An 18,781-nucleotide genomic window follows, 5' to 3' on the forward strand; every position below is an offset into this window, starting at 1 on the left:
ATTGGTGGTTGGGTGTGGATTGGTGGTTGGCTTGGGGTGTGGTTGATTGCAATGGGATTGGTAGTTGGGTGTTGATTGCTCACACTCCTTCCTTGGCATAAATAAAGAGATTAAAATAAGAAAATATTCATCTAAATTCGGCAAATATCATCTCCGTAGAATTAAGGTGCAATTTTAAAGGCTTTTCATTGGTTGGATGACACAATAATGCTAACGTGGATTTATCTGATTAGTTGGAACTGTGTGGACCAATTAGATAATTCTTGAAAACTAAAAGAAGGATCTGGAAGGCGACATCCACTATACCCATTCTTTCACACCCCAAAGTTATGATAATTCTTGGCAAATTTAAGAGTTCTGCATCTTCAAGCAAAGGAGGAGGAGAAGAAGAAGCCATGAGCAACCCTCGCCGCCATCCTTCAACCTTGTGTCGTATCTCTTGAGGAGCGTTGCTTTCAAGATCTTCAAGGTTCAACGTTTTCAAGTATTCATCATTCATCTTTCATGGTGTATTTCATTTTTCTTTGTAAACTTTTTAGTTTTCCTTTGTTTGATTCGTAGGGTTATGAATTCTAGTTAACAAATAACGTTAAGGGAAAAATTTAAAGCATGTTTACATGTTTTGAAATAAAAGTTGTGATTTCTTTATAGTTGGTTTCTATGTTGCTTATGTGAGATTGCTTAATTGATTTTGGATTATAAAAAACTTTTGTACGTTTATGTTATTTGAGTGCACGCTTAGGGTATATGCATGTAATTGGAGATAGATTTAGGTAAACAATTCACCTAATAGTTTTGTGACCCTAAATCATAAGTAGTAAAGGCTTTGGACAAATGTCGAGATCAATTAAGGAGGATTGTAAATAGATGAACTTTTTCATACTAGGTTGTGCACTTTGGTTGACATCCTTTTTTTGTTCTTCATATAATGAATGTGTTCTTGATTAGCTAGCTTTCTAGGCTATGATAACATGTTCAATAGGTTTAATTTAGGTGCTTTCACTTAGATTAAATATTCAAGAAAAGTAAATTATGGGAAATCGTTTGTTTACTAACGTTTCACATAGTCAACTTCTTTCTCATGACATAGAAAATTAATTATAGAATTTACAATTGGATTTCGTGCATATGGATGTAGTTTTGATACGAAGAACGTGTCAGACCCCAAAATGGAGGAGCTTGCATCAGACCCCAAAATGGCAGTTTCTTTATAATAATTCTAATTTTTTGTTGTAGATTAACTCTTCCTATATATTATAATATATTGCCTATTTGCATTCAGTTTCTCTGACAGTCTGACTTCTCATTAATTTTCACAACCCATTTGGGAAGTTATTGGACACAGGTTTCAGAATGAAGAAAGATGACAGCTGCATCATGCAACTCATTAATGCCAAGGGCGAATTCAATGCTTCCGGGCTCGACAACTTTGTCAAGGAAGTGAAGCTTGATAGTTGCGGGGTCTTCTATAACATAGTTTCCATTATGGGCCCTCAAGGCGGCGGTAAGCAGCTGCTACTTTACTTGAACCCATCGAATACTTAATTGGTACGTCTTTAATCTGGTGATGAATTGATTCGTTGCTATTTGCATATGACAGGGAAGAGCACTTTACTGAACCAACTTTTCGGCACGAAGTTCAGGGTAATGGACTCACATAGGAGGTTGGTTTCTCAGCTTTCAGCACAACAGTACAACGTAACAGTACTATAGCACTTGATAAAACCATTCCTCCTACTCCAAAGGGATGTCATCAAAAAATATTTACATTGTGGATGTCATCAGAATATATTTACGTTGTGGATTTCAGGACACAAACAACAAAGGGCGTTTGGATTGCCAAATGTGTTGGAATTAAGGATTGCACGGTTGCCATGGATTTGGAGGGTACCGATAGCGAGGAGAGAGGCCAGGTAATTTTTTGTGAAAATAAAATAAGAAAAAAAAAAACTAAATCTTATGAGTAGGTCTCTTCTCCACCAAAATTAATCAGATTGTTGGTTTTCGATTTTGATATCTTGTTGGAACCCCTTTTAATTTACTAAAAGAATGATTTCAAGGGTGTTGGGTTGGAAGATCGAGTACACTCGTTTAGGATGATTTGACCACTAGAAGAAAAAAAAAGTTCTGATTAATGATTAATTTGAGAATGTATATAAATTTTCTAATATTCTTGTGTTTACTAACTATACTTTCTCTGATATTCAATTATACCCTTTTTCAGGATGATACTTCTTTCGAGAAACAAGTTGTCCTATTTGCGCTGGCAGTTTCTGACATTTTGCTCATAAATATGTAAGTTTCTAATATTGCTAGCTTCATATCATATTATCTATCCTCATCTAGCTTTGATAGATGAAGTTCCACGCACCCTTGTCTCTCATGGTGTTAAAGGTTCTGGTTCTGGCCTCTTTTTTGGGTTTCATGTGGCCTTATTCCTTTATCCCCATTTTATCTTTACTACTAGAAAAGGAAGTCAAATATTAGTGTCAAATGTTTCACCAAATTTTAAATTTCCCATAATACCTTATAGAATAAAAGCAAAAGATTATAACAAAATTACCTAATAGGTTACTATGGTAAAATAAAAGAAACACAAATAACATAAGATTAAGGAAGTAGATGAGTCAGAAACTTCTACATGCTCATCCTTTCAATAACATCATGTGCATTTCACTGGTATGAGGCTAATCATCTTTTAATGGGGTTGTATAATTTTAAACTTGTTGTATTAAGTGTTACATTGTTGTGTTTAATATATGCTATGTACAGGTGCTACAAAGAAATTGGTCGGGAGCATGCAGCAAACAAACCTTTACTAAGAACAGTATTTCAAGTACAATATTTTTACAATTTACACTTTTCATTTCTAAGATTGTCTCGATCGTTTTGTGAGAATTAATGCTCTCTTAATACTAGCCCATTAAGTTAATTAGCTTTTATTTTAATTTTTTTAAATTAAAAAAGTTACCTAATTTTAGAGAAGTTTCTCCTTTTTTTTGTGAGAGGTATTGCAATTTTTTGAAATATGATATAGTACGTCAATTAACTATCCTATCCTCATCTATAAATAATTTATTTATTAATACCTATATTATGTGAGGACATATGGTAGTTCAAAAATTTAACCATTCCCTTAAGAATTGGCTTAATTATATAAGATGAGTAGGGTTAGAAGTTATCCAAATGTAGGAAGTTAGTGCAGATAATATGAGAAGTTATCTGAACCTATGGATAGTTGGTGTAGATAATGGAGAAAGTTACGTGAACATGTGGGAAGTTAGTGTAGATGATAGAAAATTATCTGCAGACACATTTTTCTTATCATTTTTAGTTTTGGTTTTGATTTTGTTATTTAGGATCTTATCCTTCAAGTATTAAATATAATTTGATATTAGCATATGATGTAAATGACTATTCACACCCAATTCGATTCACAAAGAGAATTCTCTTAACAATAACTAGCCCCTTAAAATGCGCGAAGACCTTTTTTTTATTTGAGAAAAAAACACACTATAAACAGTTTGTTAATTATATTTTTCTGCTATTTATGAGGGAAATTCATCTTTATTTTATGTAGATAATGCATTTATTTTTATTATCATTTAATTTAATATTATTGAAGTACTATAGTGTCCTCACATATAAATGGTTTGTCTAATTGATTTTTGATTAAGAGGGGACATTTTGGGTGGTTTAAAAATTTAACCATTTCTTTATAAAATTGATTTAGTATTGGTGATACTTTTCTTTGGACAACAATAATATTGTTGATTGATTTTTAAATATTGTGCATATTTATAGGTCATGATGCAGATAAACATCCCCAAACGTAAAAAGACGTTACTGTTTGTTATACGTGATGCTGATACATCAGAGGTTTTGTGATCAACTTAATGAATCGTTTGTGTGTGTACATATACATATATAGATACACATATACATTATTCTAATGCTGGCTTGTTTGTGGTCGTTGGTCTAGAACCACCGAGTAGCCCTTAAAGATCAATTATTGGACAATATACAGAAGGTAAGTCTGTCCTCATCTACTCTATCTTGGTGAAAATTGTCTTCTCTATTTCAATCTATACTCCTTTTCATTTTTAGTTCTTTAATGTTTTTATTTTTAATTTTTTTTTTTAACGGAACAGAGGTAGAATTCAGCAGCCTACTAGCTACCACTCTAATAAAAAAGAAGAAGAAAAGAGTAAGGGGAGAGGGACCATCCTACACCAAAACCTCCTTAAGCAACCGAAACATGAATTTAATTGACAAAAATGAAATTGAGTCATTAATTACACAAAGAAACAATAAAAGATGGGGGAGAGTCCACCAGACAATCATAAGGAGGGTGAATTGTAAAAATTATTGATTTCCATTGCCTTTTATGTATGTTCTTTCTTTATTTGTTGTGTAATATGGTAATATGAGCACATTCGTCATATCTTATTCATCGAGCCGATAAGCATAATTTCGTATTTATTAAAATTAAATATGTTGAGAATTCCACAGATATGGGCTGAAGTTCAGAAGCATGCGGGGACTCAACTCAATGACATTTTTGTGGTGAGTTATGTGTGTGTGTGTGTATTGGACGAATATGGTATATATAAATATATGTAAATAATGTAATTTCTTCTAGAAATCCCATGACTAAAAAATGTGCTACTTGTTAGCAACTTAGCACTCCAATAATTTTCTCGCAACCACAGCAATAACCTTCATCATCACATGCATCACATAAAAAATGGATTGACTAAAAAGAATAGCAATTGATTTTCTTTTAGATATAGAGTAGTGGTTTGGTTATTTTTTCAATCTTACACTTTTGTCAATTTATATTTTAATAACTTTATTAATTTAAATTGTGTTTGTGAGCTGTGACATGTTGGTAAGTTATAATTCTAATATTGTAAAGCTCATGGGTTCGATTCTCACCCTGACATATATAAGGGTGGGGTGGGCTAAGAGTTTTTTTTTTTTTTTTTAAACTTTATTAACTTAAATTGATAATTATGTTGTGTAAAGGTATTATGGGCGCTTCAAAATTTAGTGACACCAAAAGAGAGCCTCTATTTATAGTAGTAGACATTTCTCGTTAGTCAATTTTATCGGTTTGATTAATATACCGCTGTTTGCATAATCAGGTAGAAGTAGTTGCTTTGTCCCATTATCGATATGAAAAGGACACGTTTAACAAGGAGGTACATCTATTGTTTTACTTTGTTAATTACTGCTTTACTAGAATTGTTTCTCCATTTCTTTTTTTCTTTTTCTTTTTTGAATCCGTCTCCATTTCTTCTTTGACCACGCTTAAATGGCGAATATCTCTCAAGAAAATATATATAAAAAAAAAAGATGATTATTTTCACACTCCACTTTACCTTATACTAGCTTCATATCCATGCAGTGCACTTGTTATTGTTGAAAAGAGGAAAAAACGTAAAAGTTTTCTTGCACTAACTTTGTTAATCTTTTTATATTTTTTTTTTCGTTTTTCATTTTATCATTAAAACCTTTCAATCAAGATTCAATATTTTGTTTTTATCACTACATTACAGATTAATGAATGGAAAATGATTGAGACCCAAGTTTTTATACCAATCTGATGTACCAAATAATGTGACATTGGCCATATCATTTCCAACATGGATTTAGAACGCCACATCATTTTCAACATATATTAAAAATTCACTATTTTCTTTCAGAATATTATTCATTGAATTTCTGATTTTACTTTCCGAAAGACGTTGGGGTTTATACTTTATAGAGCTAATTATGTTTGAAATCTCTCATTCTCCGCGTCTTGTCCATGAGAGCGAGAACAAGGCACAAAATAAAAATAAAACCAGAAAATTCTGCTATTTCCTTAAATATTCTTTTCAAACCATTGTTGCAATATTAAAGTTCTAATTGGACAACTTGCTTTTATGCTTGATCTTATGCTTAATGAATCAGTGACTTAGTAATTCATATTAATTTGCCTAAATTAGGGCACATGATGCAAATTGATCAATAATAGAGTGAGACTCTAATTAAATTCTATATATTGTTCAACAGTATAGTTCTCCGGGTCAGGAATTTAGATTTAAGAGAAGACAACAAGAAAACCTCGATCAATCAACAGAAAATTAGATTTAAGAGTGGAAAAGGTAAGCCCAAACCTATTAATTATTCGTTTCCCCAACCTTTTGATTTAGACTGACCGACCCAAATGCTCTCACGTCATTGATTCATTAATTTGCAAAAGAACAAATTGAGAAATTGAATCGTTGCAACTGTCTGGTATGGTACTTACGAATTACAGCCTCTACCACGCAGGTTGATGAACTGAGACTTGGAAAAGCGATGTCTATGGCTGGTAATAGAGAGGGTGTCATCCCTGGCGACGCATTCTCTTTCAGTTCACAGAAAATTTGGGAAGAAATAAAAACGAACAAGGAGCTGAATCTTCCTTCTATCAAGGTTTCTGATTAGTTAATTTCTTTATCTAATTCCCATTGTAAAATATGACTTGATATGTGGCCTTGAGTCTTGATTTCTCATATGTCACTTGCAATATCTGTACACTTTAAATTGAATTAGGTTCTGGCAGCCAACTTTATGTGTGAAAACATGGCCAAGAAAAAATTCAATCAGTTGATCTCTAGTAAGGTATCTATCTATCTTTCTCCATTTTTAGATGTTTCTACTGTCAGTGTTCACTTCTGCAGTACGTTTAATTGGCCATTACGTGTTTGAACTTGTTGTAGGATTGGTTGGACCTGGTAGAAGCTGTCAAAAATGGTCCTGTAGAAGGTTCGGGTGAACGTCTCAGCTCAATTCTAGACACCCATCTTTCTGGGTAAGTTCCAGTACTCTAGACAAAGATAACGGCCCATTGTTTGCTCATCCTTTTAAAATTCACTGTGCAATGCGCAAGTTTTTGGATTTGCAAGCCTGGATTTTGATTAAGATTAAGGTTTTGCATCACAGCTATGACGAGGAGGCCAAGTACTATGACAAAGGTGTGAGGGACTCAAAACGACATGACCTACTGGAGCAAACCGCATTGGATGTATATATGCCTATGGCTAACTGCTCTCTCTCTCTCTCTCTCTCTCTCTCTCTCTCTAATTTAACTGAGATTTAATTAGCTATATATGATTAGTCATTGTAGTTTTACTTTTTCACTCTTTTGAACTTTCCAGTTTGTGCTCCCGGCATACACTACCATGCTCCGCCGCCTGCATTCTAGAACACTTGAGAATTTTAAAGTAGAACTGAAGCAGTCATTAAACAATTCTGGAGAAGGATCTACTTCATCTGTTAGTACCTGCATCAACTCTTCCATGCAAAAGTTTGACCAAGGATGTAAAGGTCATTATAGCTTCAGAGATTTTTCTATTTGGTCATGCAGTCATGCTACGCTTTAAATTTCTAACAGTTCATCTACGTACTTGGCTCCACTATTTAATCAGTTGACATTCGTTGTCCTTATAGAAACTGCCATGCAACGGGCCAATTGGGATTCTTCAAGCACTCGAAAAAACCTTCAGTTGGAAATTAATGAACATGTTGACTTTCTGAGAAGAGAGCTGATAATCAACTCTAAAGTAATGTTATTTGATATCTTAGGATATAATTATTAAGATATTGTTACTCAAATTTAATTTTAATGCATATACTTTTTATATTTGCAGGAACAACTTTCTGAATCTATATCTGCAAGTGCTCGGCGCCTACTTGAAGATGGCGGACAAGACACCTGGATCGAAATAAGAAAGCTTTTTAATCATGAGACTGAAGCTGCAGTAAAAAAATTATCAACTGCACTTGCTCGTTTTGAGTTGGACAAAGTAACAATTCACGATAAGGTGCAAGAATTGCGCGTGCATGCAAGAGAAGCGGTGGTGAAACAAGCAAAAAGAGAGGCTGTCGATGTCAAACTTCTGAGCGACATGAAAGAACAGTAATGGAATTGTCATAAAATATATATCTTCACTTTTCAAAACCAATTGTTATTATAGAGTCATGTTCCCCTGGTCAGCTGCTGACCAGGGATTTCATGGTCAATCACCGCGGTTGACAGCTTTCATCTTTTAAAAAGTTAGAGAGTTGTCAACCGTCCGATTTCAATCGGACGGTGATTGACCATAAAATCCCTGGTCAGCTGCTGACCAGGGGAACATCTCTGTGTTATTATATCATTTCTTTTCACTAACCACCACGGGTCTTCGAGTTGGTAAGAGTCTTCAGGTATGAAATCCTCACACTCGAGTTCGAATCACGCCGACGTTGATTGAAGTTTAAATACCAATCTATTCTTAATTAGTGGTCATAGGAGGATGAAGCGTTTTGATATTACCTCCAGATGCCGATTAATTTCTGAACCTAGAAAGCATTTGAGGATACCGTGTGATCTTGATAAAATACACACACACATATATCATTTATCTTTGCTTTGTTAATTTGGTAGCTTATATTTTGCTTATCTTTTTCAGGTTTGAAAATTACTTCAAAAAACACAGCGACTCAAATCTTGAATTTTGGAAGGGTAAAGAAAACATTGGAAAAAATGCCATGGATGCCCACAAAAATGTAATCATTGAGAATTTTTTTTCTTTTGGTCACTATTGTTAAAACTTTAGGTCGACAAGTTCAACATTAATATATTGTTTTTGTTTTTCTTCTTCTTCTTTATATTAGATTATTCGTCATAATGTAGTCATTTTTATTATCTTGTTCTTTCAGTGTCTTAAGCTTTTATCGGTTAGGGCTGCCATTCGCTTGGACGCTGAGAAGCCAGATAGTATTGAAAATGCTCTCATTTCTTCTCTAATGGGTGAAAATGGAGAGTCTACAAATTCACTTACCTCAAGTGAATGGTTGGAGGTACTATGCTGCTTTATCCGTTTAATTAATGGGATTTTGACTCTTTACACTAATTCTAGGGATTTTTCCCCCCTTACACCACTCACTTATTTTTTTTCCCCACTTACCCATAAGAATTCTTATAAGTTGTTCTCTGTTACTCAATTAAGTTTATTTATTTATTTATTTATTTTGAGACTATTTTGCTCTCGTCCCTTTGTCACAAGATAGAGAGAGAAGCCATAGGAGACTTCGCCGGAGGTCTCCGGACTCCGGTTATTGGTAGCAAAAATCTAGTCACCGATCGTCGGATTCCCGTCAATGGAAGTCTTCAAAGAGGTCGTCGGAGACTTTTATTGCCCCCAATAAACTTTTATTGCCACCCAATAAAACCCAATGAACTGTTACTGCCCCCCAATAAAATTTTTATTGAGGGTGAGTAATAAGTTAAAAATGAAAATGTTCTTAATTTTAAAAGTTTTAGGAGGTTTATTGACCCCAATAAAAATTTATTACCCCCAAAAAAAGTTTATCCGGAGGCAATAATTTTTTTTGGCCCAAATATTAATTTAAAAGACATAACGATTTAAATCTTGAAACTACATCACATATCTATACTATTATTAAAAGAAGAGGCTTTGTTAGCTAAAGTAGGTGTGAAAAGACAATAAAACCCTTAGACCTTATATTTATTTTAAATAATTAAATAATTTTTAATAATTGAGTGGCAATATAGTAAATAGCAAGATTAAAAATCGTATAAAAATAAAATAAATAATTTTCAGATATTTAACTACCCATGTCTGCAATAACTACCCACAATTCAGATAGGATGCGGCTATTGCCACCCTACCAAATGCTCAATTCACCCTACACAAAAATTTTAAATAAAAAATTCCAATGCTAACCCCACAATTAAGAATTTTTGAGAAAAGATAAAATAAAATAAAGATCTATGCAACCACAATTGCAGCAGTGCCCTGTATCTCTCAAATCAAATTTGAGTTTTTTTTTCTTTTTCCCGTCAGATACTGAGAGAGCCTTGACTTAGTCTTCTGTACATCTCAATTAAATGTCCAACCAGTGTGTACAAGAAATAGAGAAATAAAGAGACAAAGATAGTGATGAATTGCTCTTCAATCTTCAATGGAGTGGTCGTACAGTGCAGTGGGATTGTTCTGCATATTTTTGTTTTTCTTTTTGTTTTTTTATTTTTTTGTCTTTAGGATCTATGGCTTCTAATGTATAGTCTTACATATATATATATATATATTCATAAAGAAGGAAGAAATCGAGGAAAGCATATGATCATCTGAGAAGGATGGAGATCTATATCGATGATGGTCTGTTTTTATTTATTTTTAAATGTACTCTTTAATTGTTCTTCTTTTTATATTTTTAGGTTAAAAGAAAAAAAAAATCAGTTTTTCTAACTTTGAAGGACAAAATTGGAACTTTAAAGGTCAAAAATAAAACGTAGGGTGAACTGAGCATTTGGAAGAGTGGCAATAGCTGCACCCTTCAAATAACTTCCTACTTTCTTTTTTCTCAAATAACTTCTATTTTTTTCTCAATATAATAATTATAAAAATTTTACCCACATGCAGAGCATGTGAGCAGAAAACTAGTGTATCTAAATAAAAGATACAATGAAACTTCAAACCAAAACAGATCTAGACCAATAAAAGCTCATACATTTCCAGCAAAACCCAACAAAAGTTGGGTATCATCCACAAAAGATAAGCCTTTCAGATGAATCGGTTCCGATGAAGAAAGAAAAAGGGTCTCTATCGTCAAAAAAAAAGAAAAAGGGTCTCCAATTACACTATCTCTATTATGTCTCTATACATTCATTGGTCAACAATGAATAAAAAATGAAACAAAAGATTAAGAAAATATTTTTTTAATCTTTGTAGACCAATAAATGCATGGGGACAGAATAAGAATAGTGTATTGGGGACAGCTGATTTCATCCCAAGAAAAAAAAAACTTTAATGTTTAAATCTAAATAAAGAATAAGCAGAAACCCATGAACGAGAACATAAAGAAATAGACAACCGGCCTCTTTTTTCTGGTCGAATCAGAAAGAGACACAGGAGAGTGAGGTGGGCTTGTTCTTTTGGAGTCGGTCTAATAATGGCTGCTAACAAGCTCAAAGAGAAACAGAGCTAGTTGACTTACAAGCTTTTGTTTTGAGTTTGATACGTAAAAGGTGGATGGGTTGGAGAGTTGGGTTTTTGGAAAGGCAGAGAAAGAAGGTGGGAGAGAGAGTAGTTCATTAATGGCGGGTTGGTCCCGCTCTTGAGCTCAACGTTTTCACTAAAAACAACACTGTTTACGGTTGTGTTCTCTTTCTAGAATTCTCAGTTAAGTGAGAGAGTCGGAGCAGATAAGCCTCCTCATCTTGAAACTCTCTAGCCCACCAAAGACCTCCACGTCGACCCCTTCTTCTTTGTCTCCCTTCGCATCTTCCTTGCAGAAACAGAATTTAGAGAATGATGAGAGAGACCATGAACGCAGCCAGGCCTCACAAAGGTGAAATTTCCAGCTACGGAGGACGAGCTCCAGTCCATGATCCTCGAGTTCGACGGCTATGGCCGCGATATTTTCTGATTAATCGAGACCGCCGACGGCAGCGGAAGCGATATGAGAGAGAGAGAGAGAGAGAGAGGCGTGTCTGACAGAGGGTTTTAGAGAGAAACTGAATCTGAGTGGCATGTTTTGTAATTTTAAAATCGAGTTAAGTCCAAAATATTTATTTCGCGTTTAAATGGGATGAGTAGGAATGTTAATTTGCTGGTGGGGTTAGTAGGAGTATTTTAAGTTATATTTGGGAAGTAGGTAAATACCCTGTTGTTTTATTCATTATTATCAAGCTGCTTTGATTTCCTAACCAAATGGATTAATTGCTTTGTAGTTTTCTTCGGACGATACAATAATTAAACCACCGCACTGTAAGGAGTTGTGGAAGAAGTTCGAAGAACAGACGAAGGAGATTGTCGAGCAAGCTACTTTAGCCTGGGTATGTACGTAACCAAGGAATTTTGCTCTCCTAGTTAAACAATTTGAACAACTGGGGATAATTATAGTTAGATTAGATTTAAGTCTGAGAGTAAAAAAAAATAAAGAAAATAATTATATTCTAACTTGAACAACTGGGGATAATTATAGTTAGATTAGATTTAAGTCTGAGAGTAAAAAAAAATAAAGAAAATAATTATATTCTAACTGCTTCATCATTAATTACTATTTGCTCTAAATTTAAAAATAGTATAGCACGTACCGAGTACATAATCAATTAACTAACTAGGTGGGACTCTATAACAATGAATATTATATTATCCGTTCATCTTATTTGGAAGTTTTTTTTTTCTTTTCTTTTTCTCTCAGTTACATTGTTAACATTTGGGCCGGATGAAAATTCTTTTTTCTGTATTTCATTGATAAACAATGGCTGAGGATGGTGCTGACTCCAACCCTGAGGGGGAGGAGCTAGTATTTTCTTAAGTCTCTGCTATTAGACATCTGGTTACAAGCCTTTTAGAGTTGGAGTGATCTCTATGAGTGTTCTAAGACGTTTCTAGTTGTTATTTGTACCACAATGGCGTGCTGGCAAATTAAACTAGATGAATGATTTTTCCTTAGAATAGCGAGTTTGTTCTTACTCGTTTTAGGCTTGCTTTCTGGCGAGCGTCCCTTTAGACTTTAATAAGTTTAGTATTGGCTTAGATAGGTTTATCCGGTTCATCAGATTCTTATGTAAGTGTATGTTAGACTCTGGCCTGTTTTCATGGCTTTGATATCTAATAACATCAAATTCTATTAAAAAAAATGGCACAATAGTAAAAATTACTAAGCCACAGTCCACAATAAATATTCACTGAACAACAAAATTTTTTAGTTATTTGACATTCTCGAGTATGGACGATGGAGTGATTTACTAACCCACTGTATGTGCCCACCGTAGAATAACCAAGGAGAAATAAAAGATTTCTTAAGATCAGAGAGGAAAATTTTGTGGTAAAACTTTCTTATAGATAAATTTCCATTAACTATTGGGCTCCTAGTCTTTGGGCCCTTCCTTGTATTAGCCGGTGGGATCTAGTTTTAGCCATTGGGCTCCATATTGTTGGCCTGTATGGGCTGTGTGTTTCATGCTCGGCTCGCTGACTTTAGTTAATGCATTTTACATTTTAATTAAAAAAAAAATCCTTCAAGAATAAATCTGTAAGTTTTTTGTTGTTGTTGTTATTGCTTTTTTTTTTTTTTTTTTTTTTTGCGTTTTGCTATTTGTCGTGCATCCAGGTATACAGATTATTTTATTGCATGAAACAATTGTAAAAGTCGAGTAATTATCGAAGAGATGACAAAGATATATACAGGAACCTCGAAACAGGTTGTGACTTGTGTGTATTAATTCTTAAGTAGGTTCAATGTTTACCCCTGACAACCTTTACCATGCTAATTAATAAGGCAAGTTTATGCAATAATACTGGCATTTGTTTTAATAAAAAATAAATAATAGTGGTATTTGTATTTTCAGGTAAACCACCGTTCGAGGAAGACTGCAAAAGTTGCTAAAGCTGTTGGGAAAATTGCTCTTGAACTGACCGGCGTCACGCTTCAGATGGTTGGGATCCAAGCACACATAGCTGGCATGCTATGGCAAAACTAGTCTTTTATGACACACAATGTGCGTCATAAAAGACAACTCTACGGCACAAAGAAGCGTGTCGTAAAAGACCATGTCGTAAAAGACAAATTTCTCTTGTGGCACACAAAATGTACGCCGTAAAAAACATTTTTTGCGCGTCGTAAAACACTATTTTGTGCGCCGTTAAAGATGTTTTACAACTTTGATTGCGTGTCGTAAAAGACCCTTTTGTGTGTCTTAAAAGGCTTTTTTGCGTGCCGTAAAAGACCATTTTGCGTGTCATAAAAAATGTCTTCATTCACTCTCCTAATAGACAATACTTTCAAGCATAGTAAACAAAAGCATTCATGTAGTAAATTATATCAATTAAATAACTTCATATTACAAAATCATAGTATAATTAATTAAAATAGTTTTCAAATATAGAACATGCTAGCAAGATTATAATTGTCTTTAGATTGATTACATGCGTACATGAAGGGGCTGATGATAGCTTGATATGATGTCACATGCCAACCATTTCCCATAAAGAAATCGTATATCATAGAGCCTACAAAGACAAGCAATGACAAGCATTAGTGAAGTTGGCCCTTCAATAAGTTCAAATGAATAATCCATAAAAATCAAAACAAATAATCCAAATTTCAAGGTGAATTTCAAAGATATAAGACTTTAATCTACATGAGCAACTCTCTAACTTCCCCAGATCTAAGAAATAATTCAACCACAATTAAACTTATATAGAGATCATCCCTAACATCATCCAACCAGTCAAGAATCCATCAACAATTACTTTAGCCAACAATGAAAACTGCAAATCCTTAAAGCCTTAGCATATTGCCTATTAGATTAACTTACAAGTTAGTTGCAATGATCAAAAGAAAAACGAAACGATAGGTTCAGAAAGTATTACGGAGATAACACAACAATGACTTGTACCAGATCCAAATCTAAAAACAGTAAGAGAAAAACTGAAGGAAAAACTCTCTTTTATTTAGGAGGAGCTGGGGGATTTCTGAAAGCAAGCAGACTGAATGTGCACAAATGAATAACATCAACTCAATTATTGGGTTTTCAAGCATATTATCAAACTGGTAAGAAAAACCTGGGAGGAACTGAACACTAAGCTATTCACTACAGGAAAGAGCAAAGTAAAGTAGTGCAAGAGCAAAGGAACTTACAGATTAACCATTACACCATGAGCTCCTGCTTTCCTAGCTGCATTGACCTAAAATTTGAAAGCAAAGGAAATGGCATGAGAAAAGGGTGAATGGAATGCATATTACGATTCCTTTCACTAAAAGAAAAACATTAACAAAATCAAGTTGCGTATAAAATCACTACCAATATAAACTCCCTAATAATGATAACATGTATAATAACAGCAAGCATCACAATAGTAACTTTAGAAAATGTTGTACTATATCATGACAAGTAGAGAAAAAGATTCAGAAAATGTAAGTTTTGAATAACCTTTCTCAACAATAAGGAAATGTAAGCACAGAGACAACAGTCCAAGTTCCAACTGATGTTATTTACTACTGAACTCGTGGGAAATCCTTATAGAAAAGAACAATAAAAAAAAAAAAAAAACAGTTAATTTGATATCATTTACCTCATCAATAGTGTTTAAGTCACGCAAGAGGCCATAAAACTACTCGTATCTGCAAATAATGTAAATGCAAAGGGTGACCTACAGACGTTTATGTATCTAAGCATTCTTAAGATAACTGTAGTTTCTTTTGGTCCTGTTAGGACAGCTGTATTAAGTTTAGCATACCAGGAACAAAAAGATAGAATATAGCAAGAGTGCTCACTTAAAATTGATCCCATCATATTTGTAAATATTAGCAAGTTGAGTAGCTTTTGCCAGGTTTTCTAAATTACTGCCACCAATTTCTAGAACAATAGGATGCTGTTCTGAAGGAAAGTACAAGAATCTGTCCTGAGCAATTAAAAAAGAAAAAGACCATGCCATCAGTTGTCTCTGTCCCAACCAATCAGATATAACTTACTGGAAAAGTTCAAATAAATCCGGAACAGAACTTTAATCTGCATTCTAGTCTAGTCTGTAACCTTCAGAAAATGATGCATTTACTAAACTGAAGATGAAAATACAAGAAGGAAACGAGGAAAAGTAGAAAAAGAAAAAGAGAGCCTCCTTCTGTGATATCCCTATACATCATGGTTTAGTAGGAGCACTACGACATGCCACAAGAAGATTATTCTTTTCATTCTTTTACCGAGTTTCGAAACAGCCTTTTATTTCAACCTAAAAAGGAAAGAAACAGCCTTTATGTATCATTATCTACGACTGGATGCTAGCCTGACCTCCTCTGAAGTTAACATCTAGACTTTATCTTTTGTATTTCTTTCAGAATAGAAGTGGCACATATATATACAATAAATTATTTTCATTTGAGACTTGCCAATGGAATCCTGGTCGAAACAGAAGCCTAGCACAGATGCATAAACAAATCCGAAAAAAATGAAGGTTGAACAGAAAAAGCAGATGGAATTAAATGACAGATTGAAAGAAGTGGAAAGAGCATTGTTGTAGGGTGTTACCAGATTGTCCTTCTGATAGACAATGGTTTCGGCAGCAAGCATCTCAGTGTAGAGCCAGGCATGCTTGGATATGAGGCGGGCCATAGTCCTGTAGTGAACATCAGTCCATTCCTAGGGATGGCATTTGTACCCATTGGGTATTACCCGCTGGGTATTACCCACCCAATAATAATTCGCGGGTAATACCCATCAAATAATTAGCTGGTGTAGGTATTTACCCACTTATTTCTAAATGGGTAAAACCCATACCCACCCATTTACCCATTTTTAATATGGACATTTTTTTTTTAAATACTAGCTACTATTTATTTTTTTTATTTCCGTAAAATATTTTTTTAAATACTCGCCGTAGAGACCTATGGGCTATGGGTACATGTCAATCAAATATTTATTTCCATAAAACAATTTTCACAACTTGACGATTAAATGTAAAATAATAAAATTCGGATCGTAAATGAACCATCCTCACGGATCGCCTTTTGGAATCGTCTTTTCACAATTATACGATGATCCAACGGTCGGATTCTCACGGATCGCTTTTTGAAATCGTCTTTTCACAATTATACGATGATCCAACTGTCGGATTCTCACGGATCGCTTTTTGAAATCGTCTTTTCACAATTATACGATGATCCAACGATCAGATTTTCACGGATCGCTTTTTGGAATCATCTTTTCACAATTATACGATGATCCAACGGTCGAATTTTCACGGATCGCCTTTTGGAATCGTCTTTTCACAATTATACGATGATCCAACGGTCAGATTTTCACGGATCACCTTTTAGAATTGTCTTTTCACAATTATACGATGATCTAACGGTCAGATCCTCACGGATCGCCTTTTGGAATTGTCTTTTCACAATTATACGATGATCCAACGGTCAGATTCTCACGGATCGCCTTTTGGAATCGTCTTTTCACAATTATACGATGATCCAACAGTCAGATCCTCACGAATCGCCTTTTGGAATCGTCTTTTCACAATTATACGATGATCCAATGGTCAGATTCTCACTGATCGCCTTTTGGAATCAGTTTTCACAATTATACGATGATCCAACTGTCAGATCCTCACGGATCGCTCTTAAGATCATCCTCTCAAAATTATATGAAGATCCAACGGTCGGATCCCCACGGATCGCCTTTTGAATCATCTTTTCAGAATTTACGATGATCCAACGGTCAGATCCTCACGGATCGCCCTTAGGATCATCCTCTCAAAATTATACGATGATCCAACGGTCGGATCCTGATAGATCGCCTTTTGAACCAACTTTTCACAATTATACGATGATTCAACGGTCAGATTCTCATCCGAGACCAAACAAAGTCATCGGAACACCCATATAGGTTTTTTGTTTTTTTTTTTTTTTAGAATAAGAAAATTATAAAAATGCCCCATATGTTGGTTGAAAAATAATAGTTCTTAAAAAAATTTGGGTGTGGTCTACAATTTTATATGGGTATTTGGGTAAAATTTGGGTACCCACGGGTATACCCATACCCCACCCATTTTTATACGGGTATTTTGTAATTACCCATACCCATACCCATACCCATTAACAAATACCCAAAAGGAATAATTACCCGCGGGTACCCGTACCCGTGGGTTTTAATGCCATCCCTACAAAAGAACTACTGAGCCAAACCAATCCCAATTGTAGAGCAATAAAGTACAATAGTAAAATTGTAACTTTTCAATCATCTTCAAGAAGAAATTGAAGAAACCAAAACTAAATTTTCATAATCTCTACAAAATAAGAATAAACCCACCAAAGGCACCAAAGAAAAGGAACAAAACTCTACACAGAAAACGTAGCCAAAATTACAACCAAACAAACAGTCTCTAATCCTATAGTTACAGATTTTTCCAATTCTTATCTGCATTTATAAAGCAAGAAAATGGAGATAAGAACGAAACAAATTTAGGCATAGTAACAATTTCCAGTGGAATCGTAATGGCACAGTAACAATTTCTCAAAGCCTGACATACATTACGAACCAGGAACTAACAGAAATTTAGAATCGAAGCCATGAGATGAAGCAGAAACGAATTCTAGATACTGAAATCGAAACCCTAATAAAGGATGCACAATAGTCACGAGCATCGACAAGAAGAATCCATCATACCTTGCAAAGCAAAAAAAACCACAATTCGAAATCAGAAACCTGGCACAGTTAACCTAGGCGGAGCAAGAAGAAAGGTACTGACCACTTGAAATCGACGCCATGGAGGTCAAGCTATGCACAAATCGCTGCAAGTGAGATACAAGATCCGACGATGCTCATTTGAGGAAGAAAATGCTTGAATCGGACGCCGATCTTTTACGGACGGAGAGAGGTTTCGGAGAGAACAGAGGTCGCCGGAAAAAGAGAGAGGTGGTGAGGGAGTGAACGGTGAACCACATTGAGTCGGCGAGTAGGAGTCTATGGACTCTCAGATGAAATCAATTAGATCTCGTAAGATTGAAATCAGATCCCTCTGATTTCATAGTCGGAGTTTTGTTTTTCTTTTTTGTTTAATATACTTCGATCCAAAAAACAGAAAAAAAAAAAATTTATAACTCATTTACGACATGTTTGAAAAATAAGTCGTAAAAAACTAGTAAAATAACTCATTTACGGCACACAGATTGTGCATGCCGTTAATAACTTTCTAAATTTACGACACACATAAGATGCATGCCGTGAATGACCCGAATC

The 18,781-nt window shown here is 34.5% G+C and overlaps 1 protein-coding gene and 1 long non-coding RNA gene across 7 annotated transcripts; one reads left to right on the forward strand and one right to left on the reverse strand.

The window, feature by feature from the left end:
- Nucleotides 1-310: 310 nt before the first annotated feature.
- Nucleotides 311-13,824, forward strand: LOC133734693 (protein ROOT HAIR DEFECTIVE 3 homolog 2-like). 5 transcript variants are annotated; one of them, XM_062162307.1, is made up of 21 exons: nucleotides 311-469; nucleotides 1,333-1,504; nucleotides 1,601-1,664; nucleotides 1,811-1,913; nucleotides 2,225-2,295; nucleotides 2,773-2,836; nucleotides 3,805-3,879; nucleotides 3,983-4,030; nucleotides 4,513-4,566; nucleotides 5,148-5,204; nucleotides 6,322-6,465; nucleotides 6,586-6,654; nucleotides 6,753-6,844; nucleotides 6,976-7,057; nucleotides 7,191-7,359; nucleotides 7,483-7,595; nucleotides 7,683-7,951; nucleotides 8,484-8,580; nucleotides 8,734-8,874; nucleotides 11,771-11,875; nucleotides 13,397-13,824. In XM_062162307.1, the coding sequence occupies exons 2-21, from the start codon at nucleotides 1,354-1,356 to the stop codon at nucleotides 13,526-13,528; spliced, it is 2,100 nt and encodes a 699-aa protein (XP_062018291.1). In that variant the 5' UTR covers nucleotides 311-469; nucleotides 1,333-1,353; the 3' UTR covers nucleotides 13,529-13,824. The 5 variants fall into 5 exon arrangements, with proteins under 5 accessions (XP_062018291.1, XP_062018292.1, XP_062018293.1 ...); XM_062162308.1 differs by having other exon boundaries at nucleotides 317-469; nucleotides 1,346-1,504; XM_062162309.1 differs by having other exon boundaries at nucleotides 325-484; nucleotides 11,771-11,879.
- Nucleotides 13,825-13,938: 114 nt separating this feature from the next.
- On the reverse strand, nucleotides 13,939-18,580 carry LOC133734695 (uncharacterized). Of its 2 annotated transcripts, XR_009858518.1 has the most exons (6): nucleotides 18,291-18,580; nucleotides 16,076-16,163; nucleotides 15,325-15,452; nucleotides 15,123-15,171; nucleotides 14,689-14,735; nucleotides 13,939-14,057 (listed from the first exon to the last, which is right to left on the reverse strand). It is a non-coding gene; the product is annotated as an uncharacterized LOC133734695 (long non-coding RNA). The 2 variants fall into 2 exon arrangements; XR_009858519.1 differs by lacking the exon at nucleotides 15,123-15,171.
- Between the last annotated feature and the right edge of the window lie 201 nt (nucleotides 18,581-18,781).

The sequence above is a fragment of the Rosa rugosa genome, chromosome 2 (assembly GCF_958449725.1).
Source record: "Rosa rugosa chromosome 2, drRosRugo1.1, whole genome shotgun sequence".
NCBI classification, from domain to species: Eukaryota; Viridiplantae; Streptophyta; class Magnoliopsida; order Rosales; family Rosaceae; genus Rosa; species Rosa rugosa.

Bases quoted from the DNA above. Each gene is read 5' to 3' on its own strand.
- LOC133734693 (XM_062162307.1), top strand. From the start codon at position 1,354: ATGAAGAAAGATGACAGCTGCATCATGCAACTCATTAATGCCAAGGGC. The intron at 6,466-6,585 runs GTTTCTGATTAG...AAATTGAATTAG, and splicing joins TGAATCTTCCTTCTATCAAG to GTTCTGGCAGCCAACTTTAT. The intron at 7,596-7,682 runs GTAATGTTATTT...TTATATTTGCAG, and splicing joins AGCTGATAATCAACTCTAAA to GAACAACTTTCTGAATCTAT.